This window comes from Pungitius pungitius, chromosome 11, assembly GCF_949316345.1.
Source record: "Pungitius pungitius chromosome 11, fPunPun2.1, whole genome shotgun sequence".
In the NCBI taxonomy this organism is placed as follows: domain Eukaryota; kingdom Metazoa; phylum Chordata; class Actinopteri; order Perciformes; family Gasterosteidae; genus Pungitius; species Pungitius pungitius.
The window spans coordinates 16,995,473-17,014,499 of NC_084910.1; the positions used below are offsets into that span (position 1 = coordinate 16,995,473).

The window sequence follows — 19,027 nt, forward strand, 5'->3', positions numbered from 1 at the left end:
CAAAAATAACAGGTTCGACCACCGAAAAGCTTGCGGATTTAAACGAGGTTGTCAAGTCCTCTCAAAGCGAAGCCGGGGGAGGGGGAGGGGGGGTGGGACGGGACAACACAAGGTTAACGTTGCCGAGGTAAATCCAGCGTGTAAATGTCCTTGGGCCACGTGACCCCCCCCCCCCCCCGCGTGCGCGCCTAATGGCGTGAAAGGTAACGGCGCGAAGAGGAGCGAAACCTCCCACCTCCTCGTAATCAGAGCTCATTTGCAAGAGGCTTGCCGCCATCTGGGGTGTCAGAGCCCCCCCATCCCCCCCCCCCCCCCCCCCTTAATGACAGTTTCTGTGAAACTGATTAGTCTGAGGAGGCCGACGGCTGAGCTGCGGCGAGAAGGGGAGAAAATGCAGGTGTTCCAAACTAGCGAAACTCAGCTGCTGATGAAAGTTTGAGGAAGGAAGACGATGTCTGAACGTTGGGAATGATGATGATGATGAGGAAGAGCATGATTGGTGTAGGGGAGTGGGGGGGGAATAATTAGGTCTTCATTTGTGCAAATTTAAAATCTTTTTCTCGGAATCAACTGACCCAGATTTAATGAATGAAGGCGCTTTGCTCCAGAAATGTGTGCTAGAAGACATTGAGAGTGATTCCTCCCACGATGTGGGCAGATGTGTACAGATGTGTACAGTGGGTCATTGTATTCTGCAGTGGGTGAAATACTCTACATTCTGGACTGGTAGATGGAAACGCTGTTCTCTCGAGACAAATCCGCTCGCATCTTTAACAAAAGTGAAAAATAATTTGCATTTGCTCCGTTCGGATCCCTTAAAAAACTTTTACTTTGAAAATCTTGTCCTCAAATTTAGAGTCAACGAGCTTTTGTGCTGACATGCGTTTCTAAACGAGTTCCTTCTTGAAGTCCTGAAGCTGCTGTTCATTATGGAGGGGGTGCTAATGAAGGCTTATTACCTGTCATGTGTCAATACAATCATTTTGGAGTCGTGCTTCGCTACCACAGTGAGTGATACATTGGTGCACTATAATCTTTTTTTTTAGAAATAAGCCTCTAGTAAAAAAAATTAAAAAAAACACTCAAATTGTTCTCTCATGATTGCTTTGACTTATGCCCACATTAAAGAGTGTAAATGTGATCCCAGTGGGAGAAGCAATCTAACACCAGTTATTTATTTTTAATACACTGGTATGTTACACAAGTCGGCTGGTGGTAGGTCTCTCTGGCCCACGAATCCCCCCGCCCCCCTATTGAACGGTTCCTCCAGGTGCCGGGGGGAGGGGGGGGGTGGAAATATAAATCGCCAACCTTAGTCGAGGCGTTTTTCTCCCATTTCACAAATGGCCTTAAATGTTTCCGTAGCTGCAGAGTCAGCGGCGCTCTCGGACATCGATTCAAGAGTCGGCCGAAAGGTAAAAAGACAGATGGGCCCCATGAGTTGGAGTCAAGGAGGGCATGGAGGCGGGGGGTGGGGGGGGAAGAGGAGATTTAAGGATGAAAGTCCACCTCGGTGACAAACCGTGGACGAGGGGAGTGAGTGTGACAGGACCCGAAGACGCGAGCGACAGCGCAGGAGGATCGTGGAGATGAAAGGGCCGAGAGAAGCAGAAAGGATGTATGTGTGAGGAGCAGGTTTGAAGGAGGAGGAGGAGGAGGAGGAGGCAGACACACGCGATGGAGTGAGTGACAGATCGTCACTCTGCCGGGTTTATTGAAGCCCGGCGCTGCGCGGCAGCTGTGATGCGGTGGGAGAACACAACCCCGTCGCGCTGCTCGCCGCGGCGCCGAGGGGGAAGAGAAGCGACGTGTGACTGCAGCCGCATTGTTAAAAATAGACGGTAGCGATGCAGGCGACGTAAACATGGAAAGGTTTTACGCGGTGCTTCTTTTCTTTTCTAATTGGAGGTGGAGGATTGCAAAAGAAATGGCCTTCTGCCAAGCGTTAAGTATTCCTTTCTGCGGGCGAGCTAATGACACGTGGCCCGGCGAGGACGTTATTAGGCGAAGAACCCGACTTTGTTAACGACGCGGCACCCAAAACACACACGCGTTACCACGACACCAATTACGGGTAATCGGAAACACTTTGACGTTTCACACTTCTTTCTGCATCTGTTCGCAGAAGGCATCAGAACACCCTCACAAAAAGTTGCGTTTCAGATCTCGGCAGGAAGGAGACCGGGCGTCTTTCATTTCAGACGACGCCATCAAGGTCAAAACCGGGACGATTAGACGAAGAGGAACTTGCCTTTTTTTTCCTCCGTAGGATTGAGCTTTTCTGAAAGGGGTGCGCTTGGATGCTTTTGTAACCTGGACAACAACAACAACAACTTGTGTTGTGCTTTAGATGAACCTCCGGTGAAGATGTTCCAAAAGAGCCCTAATTAGTTTCTGCTTCCGCGAGCCTACAAGTGCATGTAATTGTTCCCTTAATGGCTGCTCCTCCGTCCCAATGAGAGACAGAAAGGCCCCGAGCTTCACAGGCAAACATTTACAACCCCGCCCCCCCTCCTCCCCCCTAATGCTGCAGATTTATTTCTCCCACTATAGAGAAATAACTATTTGAAACACCCGCAGGTTGAAGCTGCAACAAATATTTTCCCTTTTTCCAAATGTGTCTGTGAGCTTTAGTAATTTGACAGTTTTAATACCTGACGTCTGTGCACTGACAGACACGATTAGCAAACAGAGCATGATCACATGTGTCAGCCGCCGAGTGCACACACACACACACACACCTAGTATACACTGTGTGTGTGTGTGTGTTCTGGCTGTTGAGTGAATTCAATCATGAACACTTGTTATTAGGAATTTGCATTATATTCCACATCAGTGCTCCTCCAATTGGACGCACTTTGATGTAGACGCGCGCGAGGCCAAGGTGACGCGGTGTATGGTAACGGATCCACTTCAATTGCAAAATAGTGGTAATGAGCGCTGCATTTCATTCCAGGTGTGCCGGTGCATGAAGAGCATAGATTTCATTACGGGTCTGATTGAATGCTGGTAAATTAGGCGCAACGTGGCATCTGGCAATACGGAGCCATGCCGTCGGTATGAAGTCCTTCAATATTTACACCTGCGCTTTGAGGGGAAAGTCAAGTTCTTAAGTAGCAGTAGAGAATTTTGCTTCAAACAGCCACATGAAAGGCGGCGGTTTGTTAAAAAGGAGCGGTTCAGTCAAATGAATAAAAAAAAATTTAAAAACCAAAATCCACTTGCTCACTTGTAAGCTTCCACTCCGGTGGCCACGGAGGGGAGTGGAGTTTTTTTTTTTTTTATATTGCTTGAAGCATTTCCACAAAACCCAAACATGAACGTAGTTTTGTGGGTCAGATTCTCCACCACTTTGACCAGAGAAGGTCCCAGTCACCTTTAATACAACAGTGAGATGGCAAAAAGCCCTCCCAGCATGAAGGGGTGGGTGAACTGGGTGAACTGAGCCTTTAACGGTGTGTGATCAGCTTATCACAAGTCTCTAAACCAGGCAGAGCACATGCACCGAGCAATGTCCTTTTTTGTTGTTGTTGTTGTTTTTTTTCTTTCTTCTCTTTTCTACGTGCATCTGCATCAAAAACGTCAAAAAAGAGGATTTGTTTTATTCGGTTGGCCGGTAAAGCAAAAACGGTTCCAATGCAAACTTCACCCGGTTCCTGTTACCAAGAGGGAAAGGCGGCACTGGAAGAATCTTGACTTTAACCAGACCGACTTAAAGACACAGTCCACACCAAAGTCAGCTTGTTTTAAACCACAGATTTCGGTTTTTGAGCTCAATGTCGCTGGCACTGTGCAAAGAATCACGTCTTTGGGGTGAACTGCTGCTTTAAGGGAGAAACTGCACTCAAGGCACACGGCTCAGTTTCAGACATCGGCTGTAAAAAATAAAAAAACTGAAAAAAGGCGGATTTGAAAGAAACGGTGAAAAAGGGGGGGGTCAGTGAGAGAGAACTCAACCAAGGAGGCAGGTGCAGCTCAAAGGGTTCAGTCCAACTGAAGAAAGAAAAGAACGAGGAGAAACAGGCAGGTAGAGCAAGGAGGAAACACTCCCCAGAGGTCAATGACACAGATGAAAGGGTGAAGGGGTTAAGAGGGTGGATTGGATCACTGCGGGCCCCCGCCAATCCCGACACCGAGCCACTGTAGCCCCACTACCCGGTGTTTCTGTAGCGAGGCGTGATGTCCTAGTGGCCCCCGGCTCTGTGCGACCTTTAAAACGAAGCGCCGTTACACCGCGGCGGCGACAACGACTCGGGGAGCCCGGCGTCGGACAGAAAGCGAGACGGATGTTCTGACTGCTGAGAAATCGGGCAGAAGGAGTCGGGTCGAACGGGCTGAATGAAGTTCGACGGCGTGATGGACATCTCCTGCATATGCAGCCTCAGTCAGACCATTAAAGCCCAGCTATTTAATATTTTAAAGTCTACAGTGTGGAAAAAAAAATGACAGTTGCTTTCCGGATGATCGCTGGAATGGAAAAAAAAAAAATCAAGTAATTTCCACTGCTGCTGATCTTTTTTGTACTGGTGACTGACTAATTTTTGACTTAATTGAACCCAAACTCCAAAATCATTTCCAATCCAAAGTGTTATTTGAATCAAATCTAACAAAGTCAGGAGTCTATTTAGAAAAGAAGTGTTAATGGGCTTTCTTAGAAAAACACACACACACACAGAGGGGGAGCAGCTCAGACTGTGGCTGAAAAGTAGAGTTGGTCCGATGCCAGCGACAGAAATGCCTCTGATGCAGCCTAGAATGCTCATGTCCGTGTGCCAATCTGACATGCGCCAGGAAAAGCAGCCAAAACAAAGCTTTCTAATTCTGATATTTTATCAAAAACATTCTACATGCATTTGATACCATTTTAAAACTGCAGAAATAGTCAAATGCAAATAGATGGATGTGCACATCGACTCACCTCTGCCTGTATGTGCATCTACGTTTGCCGTAGAAGTGCCGGACTAATGTATTGCAGTGAAACATTCAAGGCCAGAGGGAGTAAAGTGTGACGACCCCCCCGAAAACACATAAAACGCATCCTGGAAGCCGTTGATGCTGATGCGGCATGAAGCTTTTTCTGAGTTGGAGGTTACACGCAGCCGGAGTCCTGTCAGTGACGGCATTATACGGGCATTATGTGTCTGCTGCCATGCTCTTCATAAGTATAAATAACTAACTTATTACAAATAGCCTTTAAGCCCCCCCGCCCCCCCGCCTCCCTTCCTTTCACCAAGCACCTCCGTACACCACCAGCTCTTCTTCACGGAGAGGTTCGGCCCTGAGATTGCTCCCTGCTCTCCTGCCGTAGCGCTTTAATGAGTTCTGCTGGATTCTGTTATCGCTCGTCAGGGAAATAAGCTGCTTTTTAGTCCGACCCACGCAGGTTCATCTGAATGTGCTGGAAGAACTCAACTAACAACAGAGGGCGGAGGAAGAAAAAAAAAACACCAGAGAGGTCTAGAACCCGGAGCGCCGCGGGGGGGGGGAGACGCGGTTCTGCTGACACGGCGTTTTCTGCAGAGGTGGGCGATCCACGACCAGAAACGGCTCGACGAGTCGCCACCTCACTGCTAACGGTGTCCTAAACGGGCAGCGGGGTCAACGGGTTCCTGCCCCCCACCCCCGGCTTTTAGCCTCCCCCCCCCCCCGATGTTTGCATAACGCAGGGTTAGGTAACCCTAACCCTACCCAATAATGGAGAAAGACCGACTGTCCTCGCTTTGAAGGAAGATGAGCAGACGTAAGGCGGTTGGAGTTCCGACAGCTGCGCGTATTAAGCCACTATCTCCTGTAATGTTGAACCCCTTTAGCGAGCTAGCTAACTCCGTTTAGCAGGGAAAGCTGGTGTGAATTGGACTCCTTGACGCGTGGCGGCGTGGACAGCACAGGTGCGAGTAATGAATCTAATGGTGGCTGGATGCTATTTAGCTCCCTCGGTTTGACGGTCCTCGAATTGTTCCCCCCCCCCGGCTCACTGTCACATTAGCCTTCGCCGATGTTATTAGCAACACCTGTGCTTTTCCTCCTATGACAAGTCCAGGTTTCTCCTGTGAAAAAGAGACTTTTGGTGGAGAGTTTAAAATAACGCCTAAATTAAAGTCGTTATGCTAAGCACCGAGGTCCCAAAAAATGTTAGTGGTGCAGGACCTGACAGTCCTAAATCTAGCGGTAATCCAACCCGGTGGCACGGATGACAAGTATTAAATATAATTGCCATGGGATGGCCAATCTCACGGCTGGTGGTCATATTTACTTTAAGTCGTTTAGAGTCAACACTATTAAAACTGAGAATGATTCAAACCCCTTTAAAAGTTCTTCACAGCTTGTCGGGCTAGCTAGCCCGGGGGCTATTCGGGGAGCTAACTGCCCCGAAAAACTACATTTCATGAGGTGAAAAAGTCCTCATTGTTGAGACGGTGCTTTGACCACGTAGCGCGATGGCTAGCTGGCGAGCTAACGCATGCGATGGAGAGTACGTCCTCGGTGTCTCTGTCGGTGTCTCTACCGGCTCGCCACGTGGCCCGCTGGGAGGTTTGTGACAGAGCCGTAGAATCGTATCTCCGGTGAGCAATGGACGGGGAGGGAGGGAGAGAGCGGAGGCCCCCCCCCCCTCGGAAGGCCGGTGCCGTTCCATCCTCATCCAGCCGCCCCCCCCGCCGCGGCTCTCTCTGATTGAACCGGCGGCGTCACAGTCCCTGGCTGAAACAGATTGCCTTTTTCCCGTTTCTATTACATCCCGCCGCACCGCCCACCGCCTCCCCCGGCTCTCGTATTACTCCCCCGGGGCTCAGGCCCCCGCTGGTTATTTATTTGTTACGGGCTTTTCTCATTTGAGCCTGAGTAGCTCATCATTACGGCGGTAGAGTGTTGTCGGCCCGGATTGGAAGCTCGTTTCCCCCTCGCCGAGGACTTATGGACTTCTGACAGGACGCCCCCCTGCAAGCAAGCGGCGACGAGAGGACGTGAAGGAAAATAAAATCATTTGTCCTCCCTGAATCACATCCAAATGGCGAACGAACCCCAAACACTTCCTCTCTGCTGTACTGGTTTCTTTAACTGGTCATTTGAGGGTTTGCGGAGGCGTTTTGTTGCACTTCCTGCTCTGGCTGTGTTAATTAGTATGAGAGCGGACTAACTGTCAAATTAAAAATCTAAGAAATAATGAGACTTGAGCCTATGAAGATCGAGATGTGATTAAATATTTAAGAACTGGCTGGAGTTTTATAGGTCATGTGATTTATTGGGGCAGATGGGAGGTGCGGTGGGAAAGTTGAAGGGTCTTTAGCTGCAAGATTACTGGCTGGATGCTTTTATTAAAGTGGGAACAGAAAACTTGATTCAAATAACTGATGTTTCTTCACAAAGATTCAGCAGAAACAATTTTTAGAGCTTAAAGGGTTCCTGTAATTTATTGTTTAAAGTTGTTCACAAATAAGAATCCCCCCCCCCCCCTGAAACAGGATTGGCTGCAATTCTTTTCCAAATGGTCAGAATATTGTCATATTCGTAAGAATAGTTGAATATGAGATTTAGTTGTAGACGCCGGTGGAACAGCAGCAAGCCTGGAAGTTGACATCTGGACTTTGAACGACTTGTTCTTGCAGCCCAGGGAAATAATAAATGTAAATGAATGGTCACAGGGAGAAAGGAAGATGCGACCTGGAGTTCTTTCAAGGTGTGGGAGAACAATCGGGGGAATATTTGTGAATGCTGACGAGCTTAATAAAAGATGAAGAGAGCCCAGGAGGGAGCGGTGCTGTTTAGAGGAGTTAATTAGAGACTTTGCTGTATACTTAGTACCAGTCATTAAATCTTCCGTGGCCGCCGCGCTGAGCACACGGAGGTACACGAGCTGAACATGGCGGTACAAGAAGGTCGTCCCCCCCGGCTCTTCATGCTCTATCCGCATGCTGCGCGTAATCTCGTGACTAATGAAGCGCGTGCATCAAGAAAATCAACCGTCGCCAGTAGATTAGTTTAACTAGTGAGTTAAGAGTTAGTGAGCTAATTCAATTTAGATTTCACCCTGGGGGAACATTTACATGTATTCGCATGCATCACATGACTTCTTGCATGGTCGGCCGCCGCCTCCTGCTTTCACTGGTCAACACCAAAATTGCCATTTTTTTTTTTAACCATTTCTTTGGTTGAAGGAGTCTCCAATGTCATTTTCCACATTAGCTGTTTGAAATGAGTGCCGTTGCCACGGAAACGCAGGTCATATGATCGGAATGATACAGTGCAGGCATGCGTGATGTTCTTCCAGAGTGAAACGTGACTTTTTTGTTTGTTTGTTTTGTTTTGTTAGTGTTCAGTCTGGTTAGCGGCGTACGACGAGGCATTCGGGGCCCAGCAGTGCAATCCCCCCTGCAGGTTGACTGAGGACGGACATCCCTCCCCCCTTACCCTCCATCTCCACACTGATTGGCTCCGAGTCAGGTGACCCTTGCTCCCCCACGGCGGGGGGGCCGTCAGGACCTGTACCTCTTTCAGGGTCACCTGCCTCCTTAGGGAACGCCGCCGCGTGATAGGTTGTGGTGGCGCTTGTGGGTGTGGTCTTCCCTGCGGTTGTAACCAAGGAGGAGGAGGAGGAGGAGGAGGAAGAGTGAGTAATTAGTGAAATGTGAATCAGCCTGGAGAATCAACTTCAGAAAGATGAGGGCGACTTCTGAGTGGAAAGTAAAACCGTCACCATAAAAACACCCAGGGATGGCTGCGCACAACATGATGAGCGCGCACACACACACACACACACACGCACACACACACTCAAACTCTCCGAGGACCTCCGATCGTGGCATTCCAACGTTTGCAATTCCACGATTCTCCAGAATATCGCCGCTATTATCGCCCTTCGAAAACCATTGATACCCTTTGAAGGGCCAGCGTGTGGAGTCAAAGGGGCTTTTATTAGCATAGAGTTAATATTTATACCGAAACTATGAATTGGTCCATTTTGGATAGCTTATAGCGCCTCATTTCTGCATTTCGAATACGGGCCCTTTGACATTTCTACGTTTACCTGAAGGACCCAAGAGGAACGTTTGCAATCTGCAACTTTACGGCAAATATACTACCAAAATATATTATTAGCACATTTTAGCATCAAAACACAGCTATTAAAGTGGCAATAGACAATTGTGTTTCCTGGAACAATAAAATACAAGTAGTAAACCATGGGGAGACACTGCAGTCTAACCAATGGGAGCAGCGTGTGCGTCATTTAGCCGTCACTGGTAAACGGGTTCTGGTTGTCTTTGTTTAAGTCACACAGCACGCGGGTCGATACGCGTGTCCCTCTCTGAATGTCGCCATGTTCCCGTTCCATCTGAACGGCAGGTCACGTGATCCGACGGCACCATCATGTTGTTCTGTGAGCCAGGTCACACATTGAGAGTTTGTCCTTAATGGACATTTTTCCCCCCTTACAATACTTTTACTTTTTTACTTTAAGTAGTTTTGAAACCAGTACTTTTATACTTCAGTAAAAAGCTTGAGTTGATACTTCAACTTGAGTAATGAATGTTTAAGGCATTTTAATACTCCATCCATGATTTGACAGAATACACGGTTATTCAAACCACTCTGCAGTCCTATAATCCTCATTCCCCTTATTCTTTTTAAGAAGACTCCTCCCCCATCTCTTAACACGCTCTGACCTCCGGCCACCGTTAAAGCGTTTTCACAGATAAGCCGAAACAGAGACCGGGCGGCTGGCTCGGCCCTTAGACGACTCCTTTTCCACTACCTCACTCCATCCGTTTTTTCACAGGAAAAAAGGCTCACGCCACCATTCTGAACCCCTTTCAAACCGGCGCCAAGGACCCGCGGCGGCCGAAATGCAATTCAGCCGCCGCGGGTCCCGTATCATCAGGCGCATCCATCCCCATCACACGCTTCACGTCTTGATTGCATCATTAGCTCCGTGTTGTCCTTGAGGTCCGGCCCAGCAGCACGCCGCTATTGGCTCGGGCTCCTGCGCTAATAAGCCGTCCATAATGTTATCGTTCTGCAGAAGCTTACTCCACGACTGTGTGTGGGAGGGTAGGGGAGGGGGGAGGGCGGGGGGGGGGCTTGTTCTCTTTCTCTTTCTCTCTCTTTCCCTGCGAGGCAGTTGACAGCGTTCACTCTGAATGAGACGCCCCGCCGCTTCGCCATCTGCGCCGGGCAAATTAAAACTGCACACCGGGGGAGGGGGTGGGGGGGTTGTTTGGCCCTGGCACGTCGGAGAAGAGCCGCACGACTCCATTACTTAGATTTATATCAATTGTGTTTCACTCAGTGTGAGCGAAGGATCTGTCGACGGCGTGAAAAAAACAAAGCACACTCTACAACAGAAGATCATTTGATTGCCCACACAGGCCAGTGTTTGTCTCGTAACCCCCCCCCCCCCCCTCTGCCGACTGGGACTGTTTGCCTGACAGCGAGGTGTAAGAAAAAAAAAAAAGACGTAACCCTTTTGTGTGACGCCATACGTGAGGTTTCTATCATCGAGGAAAGCTGATAATTGATCTGCAGCGCGGGAGACTTGAATCAGCAAGGAAGATACGGAAAAAGCTTCAAATCGGTGCAGTGAAGCCTCGGGGTGATGAGCCCACCCCCCCCACCGAGGGGTTGCTCAACAACACTGAGCGGTAATTCCTCCGGCGGGGACGCAGCGCACCCTCAGAGAGAGAGAGAGAGAGAGAGAGACAGGGAGAGAGGGAGGACGGGTGGTTCTGCCAAAAGGGAAAATGGACCGACATCTCATCCGGCTCATTGGGGGGACCCCCCCCGCCCCCGCCCCGCCCCGTCCAGCCACAATCTGTCTCGGAGTGCGTCTGTAGAACCCCTCGCCGCGGCTATCTGATTGAAAGCGACTGCTTCCGGACGATGCAGCAGGCAGACGATCGGCTGGACGCAGCCTCTTCAATCTTTGTCAGAGACGGCAGCAAGCTTCCTTTTTCCTGGGAGGGGGTGGTGTACGTGTGTGCGGTGTGGCCAGCAGGGGAGTAATGGGACGTGACAGGGATGATGATCCTTCTTGATACAGGGCATTAGCCGAGCCAGTGGAGCTACTGGTCCATCATGGGGCCGCTGCCTCAGACAATGGCTTCAATGTTTAAGCTGCTGGATACAAAAAGGTTTCAAAGTGTAGAAAACACTTCTTTTTTTCTTTGACTTTCTTGGTTGCTTTCCTCGCGATGTTTGTTTAACTCACCCACAGAACCTCAAGTAATCGGACAAACCCCCCCCCCCCCGAAACAATTCTTTTCTAACCTTTTGTCTGTTGGTGCTCAGATAAGGAAAACGCTTAAGAGGCGTTCACTGACCGTACGCCGAATCCAGCCCCGGGTTTTGCTTGCGAGTGGTCGCCAGGACATCTGGAAGACAAATTGAAAACAATTCAAAGTGTTTAAAGTGAAGAAAAGATCGGGTTAGTTGTATTTCTTTCGAAACTAGCTAGCGTTAAATAAGCTTTTATTATTTAATCGGTCTTCTTCTGAACATTTAACTCTTAAAATCCTGTAAAATCAGATTTTTTCTTATCCAAAAGACAACTTTTAATAATGATTCATTCCCTATATATTTTTTTGTAAATAAGAGCTTAATCGACACAGTAAGATTGAGAAGAGCGTTCCGGAAGGAGTTGTGACTACTTTCCAAGCTCCTTCAGTATGAACCGAAACGTCGCCCCCCCCCCCCCTCCCCCTAATAAACACATCGTAATGCTCCATTAGAATGCTTTAGACCCGCAATCATGCGCGCCGGCTGTGGAGATCCGATGACAGGCCATGGGCTGTTTCCCCCCCCCCCCCCCCCCCAACGCCCCTCCTCACTCGCTTTCTTTATTGCTTATGTAAATCACCGGGAATAAATAAACATTCCCATCTCACCGTGGCAGGTTTCAGAGTGCTGATGGTAACCGTTCTCCACATCCTGTTCAAAGCCGCCCCTGAAGGGAAAAAACACACACACAAAAGACACCCACACACACACGCAGCAACAAGACAAAGAGACACATCAGTGAATTTGCATCAAGGCATTCTCCTAACAGTCCATTTTTAACAAAGCACCTCTTGAGACTTCCCAGGATTGGTTCTGCTGATGAGGAGTGCTTCAGAGACGCAGCGCTAAGTGCTACCCAAAGAAAACCCCGTTTGTTTTGTGTCTGGCTGAGGACGCCCGCACCCGCTGTGGTGTGCGCGAGCCGGACCAGAAGGTGAAAGTACGCCCCCCACCCACCCCGGATCTCCAACAAGGCCGCAGCGCGTCGTGGGTCGTGGATCCCTCGAGTCCTCCGACGGTGCTTCAGTCATTTCCTCCGGTTTCTCCAGATCCGCTCTCATCACACCCGGCACTTTCTGTAGCTGCACTGTATTTTAGTCAACTGGGGCTGTGCTGAAAATTGCTATCCGGAGTTTGACCGCTCTGCAATAAAAGCGTCTCGGTGCATGACTGTGGAACGTCGGGGGGGTGGGGGGGGGGGGGGGGGGGGTGTTTAGATCCAGAGCGACTGGGACCAAAACCTGTAATTTACCCCAAACCTCCCACGTCGCTGCTAGCCGTCCTTCAGCAACAAGAATAAGAAACAAGTTTTAGGGGAACGATTAAATCATGACGTCGTGGATCGGTGGATTGAGTGGTGTTTTTTTTTTTTTTTTTTTTGTCCTACGATACAGACGATTTACGCCTTTTCGTTGCACTTGGTGATTAAATCTAATCGAATCAACGTGAAAACTGAGGCACATTTGAGCGAAAGAGAGTGCTGAGTGGGGGCCGGGGGAGGGGGGGGGGGGGGGGGGGGGGGTGGCTCAATGAATGTTCTAACTGTGCCATGTCTTCCATCCTGAACTGGCTGCCGTAAAATCCCCCCCCCCCCCCTGAAAAAAAAAAAACTGACATAAAACCCAATCTGGCAATCATTGATTTTCTGCAGCTCTGGTGACAATGTGTCTACAATAGAAAGGCTGTTCCTTCCTTCCCTCCCTCCCTCCCTCCTTCCTTCCTTCCTTCTTTCCTTCCTTCCTCCCCCCTTCAAAGGAGTCAGCGTCTCGTCCGATCGAGGGTGAAGGCCTGCGCGGCATGAAACGAGACGCGGCCTCGCGTACCGCACACGCACGGCGGGTAATGATCCGGCATTCACTGTCGGCACTCTCTGCTCTGTGATAATAAAAAATAATAAAAATAAAACAATTACATGCAAATGCGCACGCAGTCCTCCGGCACGCAGCGATCATTAACAAGGGAAGTTGTCAACGCGTGATCCGGGGCCATTTTTAGATCCTCTTTGTCGGGAGACTCGCAATCCTCCAGACAAACACTTTTCGGTGCTCCTCAGAGAAACAACACGCGTCTGATTTGGGGGAGAAAGAGAATAACGGAGCCCAGCTGGAGGTAACAACTAAAAGAAATCCCATCAAAGGATCACAATTTTTATTGGGCGGGTGTAAAAGCAGCTCGTGTTTGGGGTTTGTGCGTCTGCAGAGCACCTCTCGGCGCAGACACACACACACACACACACACCTGGTGCACTGCTCTGCATTGTTCTCCTACCCAGCAAGAAGTGCCTTCCAGAGGGAAACCAAATCAAAGCGCGGGAGCTTGGTGCTTGATGCTCGTGTGAGGGACCAGAAAACACATCTTCAGAGGGAGTATTTTTACTGAGAGGAGTTTGGTGTTTGACGTCACGTCATAAAAGGGTGTGATTCCACTTGGTGTGGAGTGAATCAGAGTGAAAAGTTTAGATCAGAGTCGCTCTTTGAAATGAAGATGTTTCCACTCTGCAGTTCTAACTGTCCAAGTTGTGACCCTGTTTAACCGAAGAAATGGTTTTATTTTTCAAATCCTCTCATGATTTGAAGAAAAACATTTGTTTGAGGTGCAGAAAAGAAAACTTTTGCAGGGCCGTTACCACCACCATCTTCTTCTTCTTCTTCATCATCCTGCCGCTTACATCCCCAAAAAAAGAGAATCAAGATCAAGCAAGTCGCTGCAACGTCAGACCCGAGGCTCACGCTGCACATCCAACTGATGACCTGACTCCCAGCTCTTCTCACGGGGGGGGGGGGGCTCCTTTCTTGAGCAGAACAGAGCTAAATGACAAACAGATGTCGTGCACTTTAGTAACAAATTGATAAAAAGCCCTTCTCTCCTCTCCCTCCCTCCTTGGTGCAGCTCCTTCCTTCACGTATCCCTGCTTTAATCCACCTCTCTTTACTTGTAGGTTTTCTCTTCTTTCCCCATTTGTGACACGTCGCTCTCCTCCATTTCCCCTTCGAGCGTCTTCTTCTTCTTCTTCTTTGTTGTCCCGTCCCGTACCTTCTCTCCCTCTGGCAGGGAGCCGACAGTTGAGTCTGGACAGGATATTTTGGCTGATCTCTCTGGCGATTCAGTTCATTGGTTTTCCAGCGCGGCTCCGTCCTGCACGCTGAAGAAACCCACTCGTAAATCAAAACCTCCGCGGCGCAGCTTGGAGCACCTCGCCAGCATGAAGCCACATCTCTCTCTCTGTCTCTCTCTCTCTCTCTCCAACCCAAGCAGGGATTAATGTGTTCGTGACAACCTTCCAAACCGGAGCGCAGACCACAGCCTCAACCTTAAATCCACTCGCAAACCCGCTTTCCTTAAGGTCACGGCAAATGATTCATTTTTCTTTTCTTCCTATGCCTTGCTGCACTCAAAAACCCATTACTTCACCTGCTCCAAAACAGTGCATCTTTAATTCATCACAGGCAAAAACTAACCGTTCCAGCAAAGATTTCCCTCAGATTAAAGTGTCTTACTTGATTAGATATCCATTTTGTTTTGAGCTAAGTAAATTCCCGTTAGCTCCCACCCTCTGGATGCAAAGAGGTGACCTTTGAAACCGGTGGTTGAAATGGAAAAACATTGGACTAATATCTATGAACCTATGAAGAAGCAAAGGAATATTTCAAAAGGAAACCCGCTGAGATGTGGAAATGATCGCTGTGGCCGTGAGTTAGAGAGCCAATAATGTGTTAATGTGCCCCCCCCCACACCCTCTCTCTCCTAACACCACAGCGGCGGAACTCGCTAATTAACCGCAACTTCGCCCAGAGAAGAATTAACGGCCACAACCACCTGCCGGAGCGTTTGATTGGAAAAGCTAATTGTGCCCACTTGTTCATGATTGGAGACCTCTCTGGGAAGGGGGGAGTGGGGGGGGGGGGCGGATTTCTGCTGCACTGTTAATTTGACAGAAAGTCTGCAGCAGGCCGCCCGTCTCTGGCCACGCCCCCCCGGTAGTGAGGTGGAAACAGGTGCTGCTACAGCAGTGAGACCATGTGACATTATGAGGAATGAACAGTGTTCAACGCCTTTGAACATTAGAAGTTTATGTTCATAAACTGAGATGCCTGCCAATAAAATCCACTTGAGTGTCATAAAACCTTTCTAATTAAGTGATAATGTAGATGTTAACTAAGGGGAAATATTAATCTGACTGATCCCTAGGAAATCATTTTCTATTCCTTAAGCATAATATGATGCATTTTTTCCATAATTTAGCCAAACAAACCTTCATCAGTTTGTGATGCGTTGACGGTTAATCCAAATGTCCCACACCAAAGACCCAACAATTACCTTTTAAGTATATCTCACTTCATTTTTATTTGGCCTTCACTATTCCCAACTTTTTCATTGAACTTATTGTGCCGTCAGTGGATCATTCCTGCTGCTCCACAGAGCACCTTTATTTTGAAGGACGAGCAGGTGAAACCCGCAGCTCTAAAAAAAAAACAAATGCCCCCAATATGTCTGTGTGTGTGTGTGTGTGTGTGTCACTTACTTGAAGCCCGGGCCGATCGTTGCACAGCTGCCTGACTTAAGCCAGATGCAGTAAGGGTCCCGTGAAGACAGACAGCTTCTGGACGAGAGACACAGACAGACAGACAGACAGACAGACAGACGGTCAGCGATGGCGGAGGGAGAGCGGCGTGACCGCGACGAGGCGTAACAACAAAAAAATGATTATCAAAAGCCACGTAACTGGCGCGTAGACATTCCCACTAAGCCATCGGCTCCACGTGAAGGCCTCGCTTACTTTGACGCGCAGATGTGGAGCGTCTTTCCGAGTGTTCTTTCATGACTGGATGATGATGACGGTGATGACACATTGTCATTGTGCTAAATGCGTGCATGAGTGCTTTGAAGTATGAAGTAACTTGTCAGCGTCAAAAAAAACAAAGAAGTGTTACTGCTATTTTACAACAGACAAAAATAAAAACAGAATTCTTTTTGTGGACTAATGTTTTTCTACTGAACTAAGGGAAGAACAACGCTCCTCATTTCTCTTTCAGGCTGTTAACTCCCAATTTACCTCCAATTTAGTCATATTAAACGACCCCCCAATCTGTACATCCAGGGTTTAAAACGCAGCATTTGAATCATGCAAATGGTTTCTTTGCTTCACCCCATTAAGTCTCGCTTTAAAGATCGAGTGGTTTTAAAAAATGTTTCTGAAAAAAACGCTTTTGTCCTTCAGCTTTCTCCACTTCGCTCCACCTCCTCTCCTTTGCCAAAACCAGGACGGGCTTCAGAGTCTCCACCTTCCAGCCCGAGTCACTGGAGGCCTCACGCGGGCCTCATGGACCAGCCGAGACTGACCTTCTCCTGGGTGCACAGCCGGCGAGCCAATCGGCACTCTATATCCAAGTCAAGAGGTTGATAGCAGACAGAGATCTGCAGATTTGCAGTGGGCGCGTCACGCGGGCTTTAACGCGGTGGGACTCCCCCCCCCCCCCGCGGCCCCCCTGGTTTCTAAATATTGAATGCGATTTCTGAACCGAGGTGGTCGCGCCATCTGCACACCGCTCTGTTTGCAGACGTCCCACCGAGAGAGAGAGAGAGAGCACCTGAGTGTGTCGCTCTCACCGACATCAAACAGGAGGCGCGGCTTTGTCCTCGGGGCTGCAGCTGCAAACGGTTCACAAACGGCACATATGGAGGGAGGGGGGGGGGGGGGGGGGCTTTTCACCTGTAACGGCACGATAATAACAGCCCCCGGGCGTCTGGGGACGGCACCAGAGAGACGGGGGCCGGTGGTGCGCCGGTGGGGGCCCCCCCCTTCAGGCAGCGGCACAACTCCGTGCTGTTTTTTCCAGCCTCCGTGATAATGCAAACATGTGGATTTTCGTACAGATGTGCAGCAGCAGGGTTTCCGTGTCACTGTTTGAGTGTCTCTTTGGTTTGTAAAACATCCTGCGTGGCGTCTACAGCTTCGTCGCGATGATTGGCGTCCTTTTGATGGAACACCGCCGGCTTCGATTGTCAATGGGGTGATTGATTGATCAGCTCCGTCACTCTTTAAAAGACTTAAAAAGGTACAATGGGAAAACCCGGGTTTATTCAAACTTATTGATCTTATCTTTATAGTTTGTTTCAATGTTGCCACGTTTCTAGCAAAGAGAATATTATCACTATGTTGAATCTATTCCAAATCTCCACCAGACTTTCAGGGGTCGGGGCCCTTGTTGCCCCCTTTTATTGTATTTCTTTATTAAAAGTCTCATTCCCTACAGTTTCCTAGCCGCTGCTGAAAAACAGAGCATTTTCTGAAACCTAATATTGGCAGCGCGCCTCGAGTAAAAGAGAAAAAAAAAATGGAAACCTGACGATGGCGAGGGGGGGGGGGGGGGGAGAAGAAGCCAAGAGGAGAGCGAGAGAAAAAAAGAAATGGCAGCGCAACACAGAGAGAGCGATGGGGCCGGGCTCATCTGCAGGGAGACGGATCCATCGGTGTGGTGAGGGAGGATATGGCGGCTGAAACGTGACCTCCTGGCGAGGCTTTTCGGCGGCCCCCTAATCCCAGGACGAGGTGTGCTGCAGCTCCGGAGGAAGGATTTTGGGGATGTAGCCGGTGTGTAAGCTGAAGAAACACCGGCCCGATCGGTTTTCTCCCTGTTCCCATCGCTGGCTCCCGGCCAATCAGCTGCATCCAAGTTATGACTAAACGATCTCGAGAGCTTCTCCAGGCCTTCGCAATGAGGGCTTAGCATGCTATGGGGGGGGTATTTGTACTCCCGGTGGAGCTGAGGAGGGGGGGGCATGCCAGAGAGATACATGAGGCCAACATTCCTCGCCCGCTAACCCAAAAATAGATCCCAGAGCTGGGGAGCAAGTAGATCAGCTGAGGCCAAAACGGAGAGCGAGGAGAGAACCTTCCAACGTGCGGCACCCTGTGGTCACTGGCTTTCTGAGGGACAAAAGAGTCAAAACAAACAAGACCTTCCCCCGAGGAGAAAGAGAGAAAGAGACCGAGGCGATGTAGCCAGCGGAGACTGCTCTTTTCAACACGGTTTAGTTTATTTTGAAAAACATAAAAACCAACCACAGAGGGATACAATGAGCATCTTAATTATTAAGCGAGTGCTAACTAAGAATGAGAATGTAATGTATCAGAGGCATTAAAGTAGAAAACTCCACACAGCACGGATCCCTCGAGTGCCAAATCCTTCCATCCACAATCCAACCAAGACCGAAACGTACCCAACGAAACAATATTGATGCTAAAAAGTCCCCGCCGCCATTAAACGTTTGTTAAAATCCCAACATATTTGAGCTGTGACGACACCATCAGGCTGAAAGCGGGCAAACAACCAAATAAGGCTGTGAGCGTCGGGGGATCTGAGTAGTGAGCTGCTGCGCGCCATGTGCCATGTGTGCATGGGACAATAGTCCATGATTTAAAACCCTGCACTGTCACTCTGCAAGTTTCACACTAAACTCCGTACGAAAACACGACATCCCGCGCCGTCCGACACGAGGCTCAGGGAGGAATCCGATCAGAGTCGGCTTATGAAAACGTTCAACCCCCCCCTTTGCGGCTCAGTTTAATCTCACTCTAACTTACGTGGCAACACCACTAATAACATCAGAGTGCTTTTTGGGGGAAATTGAGCCCAACAAACTCCACGAACCAGCTGGATAATAGTGAAGCATCTGCTCTTTGGAACAGGCTTTTGTCCTAATAGCACGTAACAGCACCGGGAGTGGAGGCATTTCTTAAATTGGCGGCTGCAGAGGT

General features: G+C 49.2%; 1 protein-coding gene across 2 annotated transcripts in view; it reads right to left on the reverse strand.

Annotated features, from left to right (window-relative positions):
- Window positions 1-5,654: 5,654 nt before the first annotated feature.
- The window catches only part of sema6e (sema domain, transmembrane domain (TM), and cytoplasmic domain, (semaphorin) 6E), a 28,394-nt gene continuing 15,021 nt past the window's right edge, over window positions 5,655-19,027 (reverse strand). Inside the window, exons 14-17 of one of the 2 annotated variants that reach the window (XM_062565612.1) lie at window positions 15,791-15,865; window positions 11,877-11,935; window positions 11,313-11,363; window positions 5,655-8,562 (exon numbers count right to left, since the gene is read on the reverse strand). In XM_062565612.1, coding sequence (XP_062421596.1) covers window positions 8,321-8,562; window positions 11,313-11,363; window positions 11,877-11,935; window positions 15,791-15,865 — 427 coding nt within the window. In that variant the 3' untranslated portion in view covers window positions 5,655-8,320. Of the gene's footprint in view, window positions 8,563-11,312; window positions 11,364-11,876; window positions 11,936-15,790; window positions 15,869-19,027 lie in introns of both variants that reach the window. The other variant, XM_062565611.1, reaches the window with a different exon arrangement.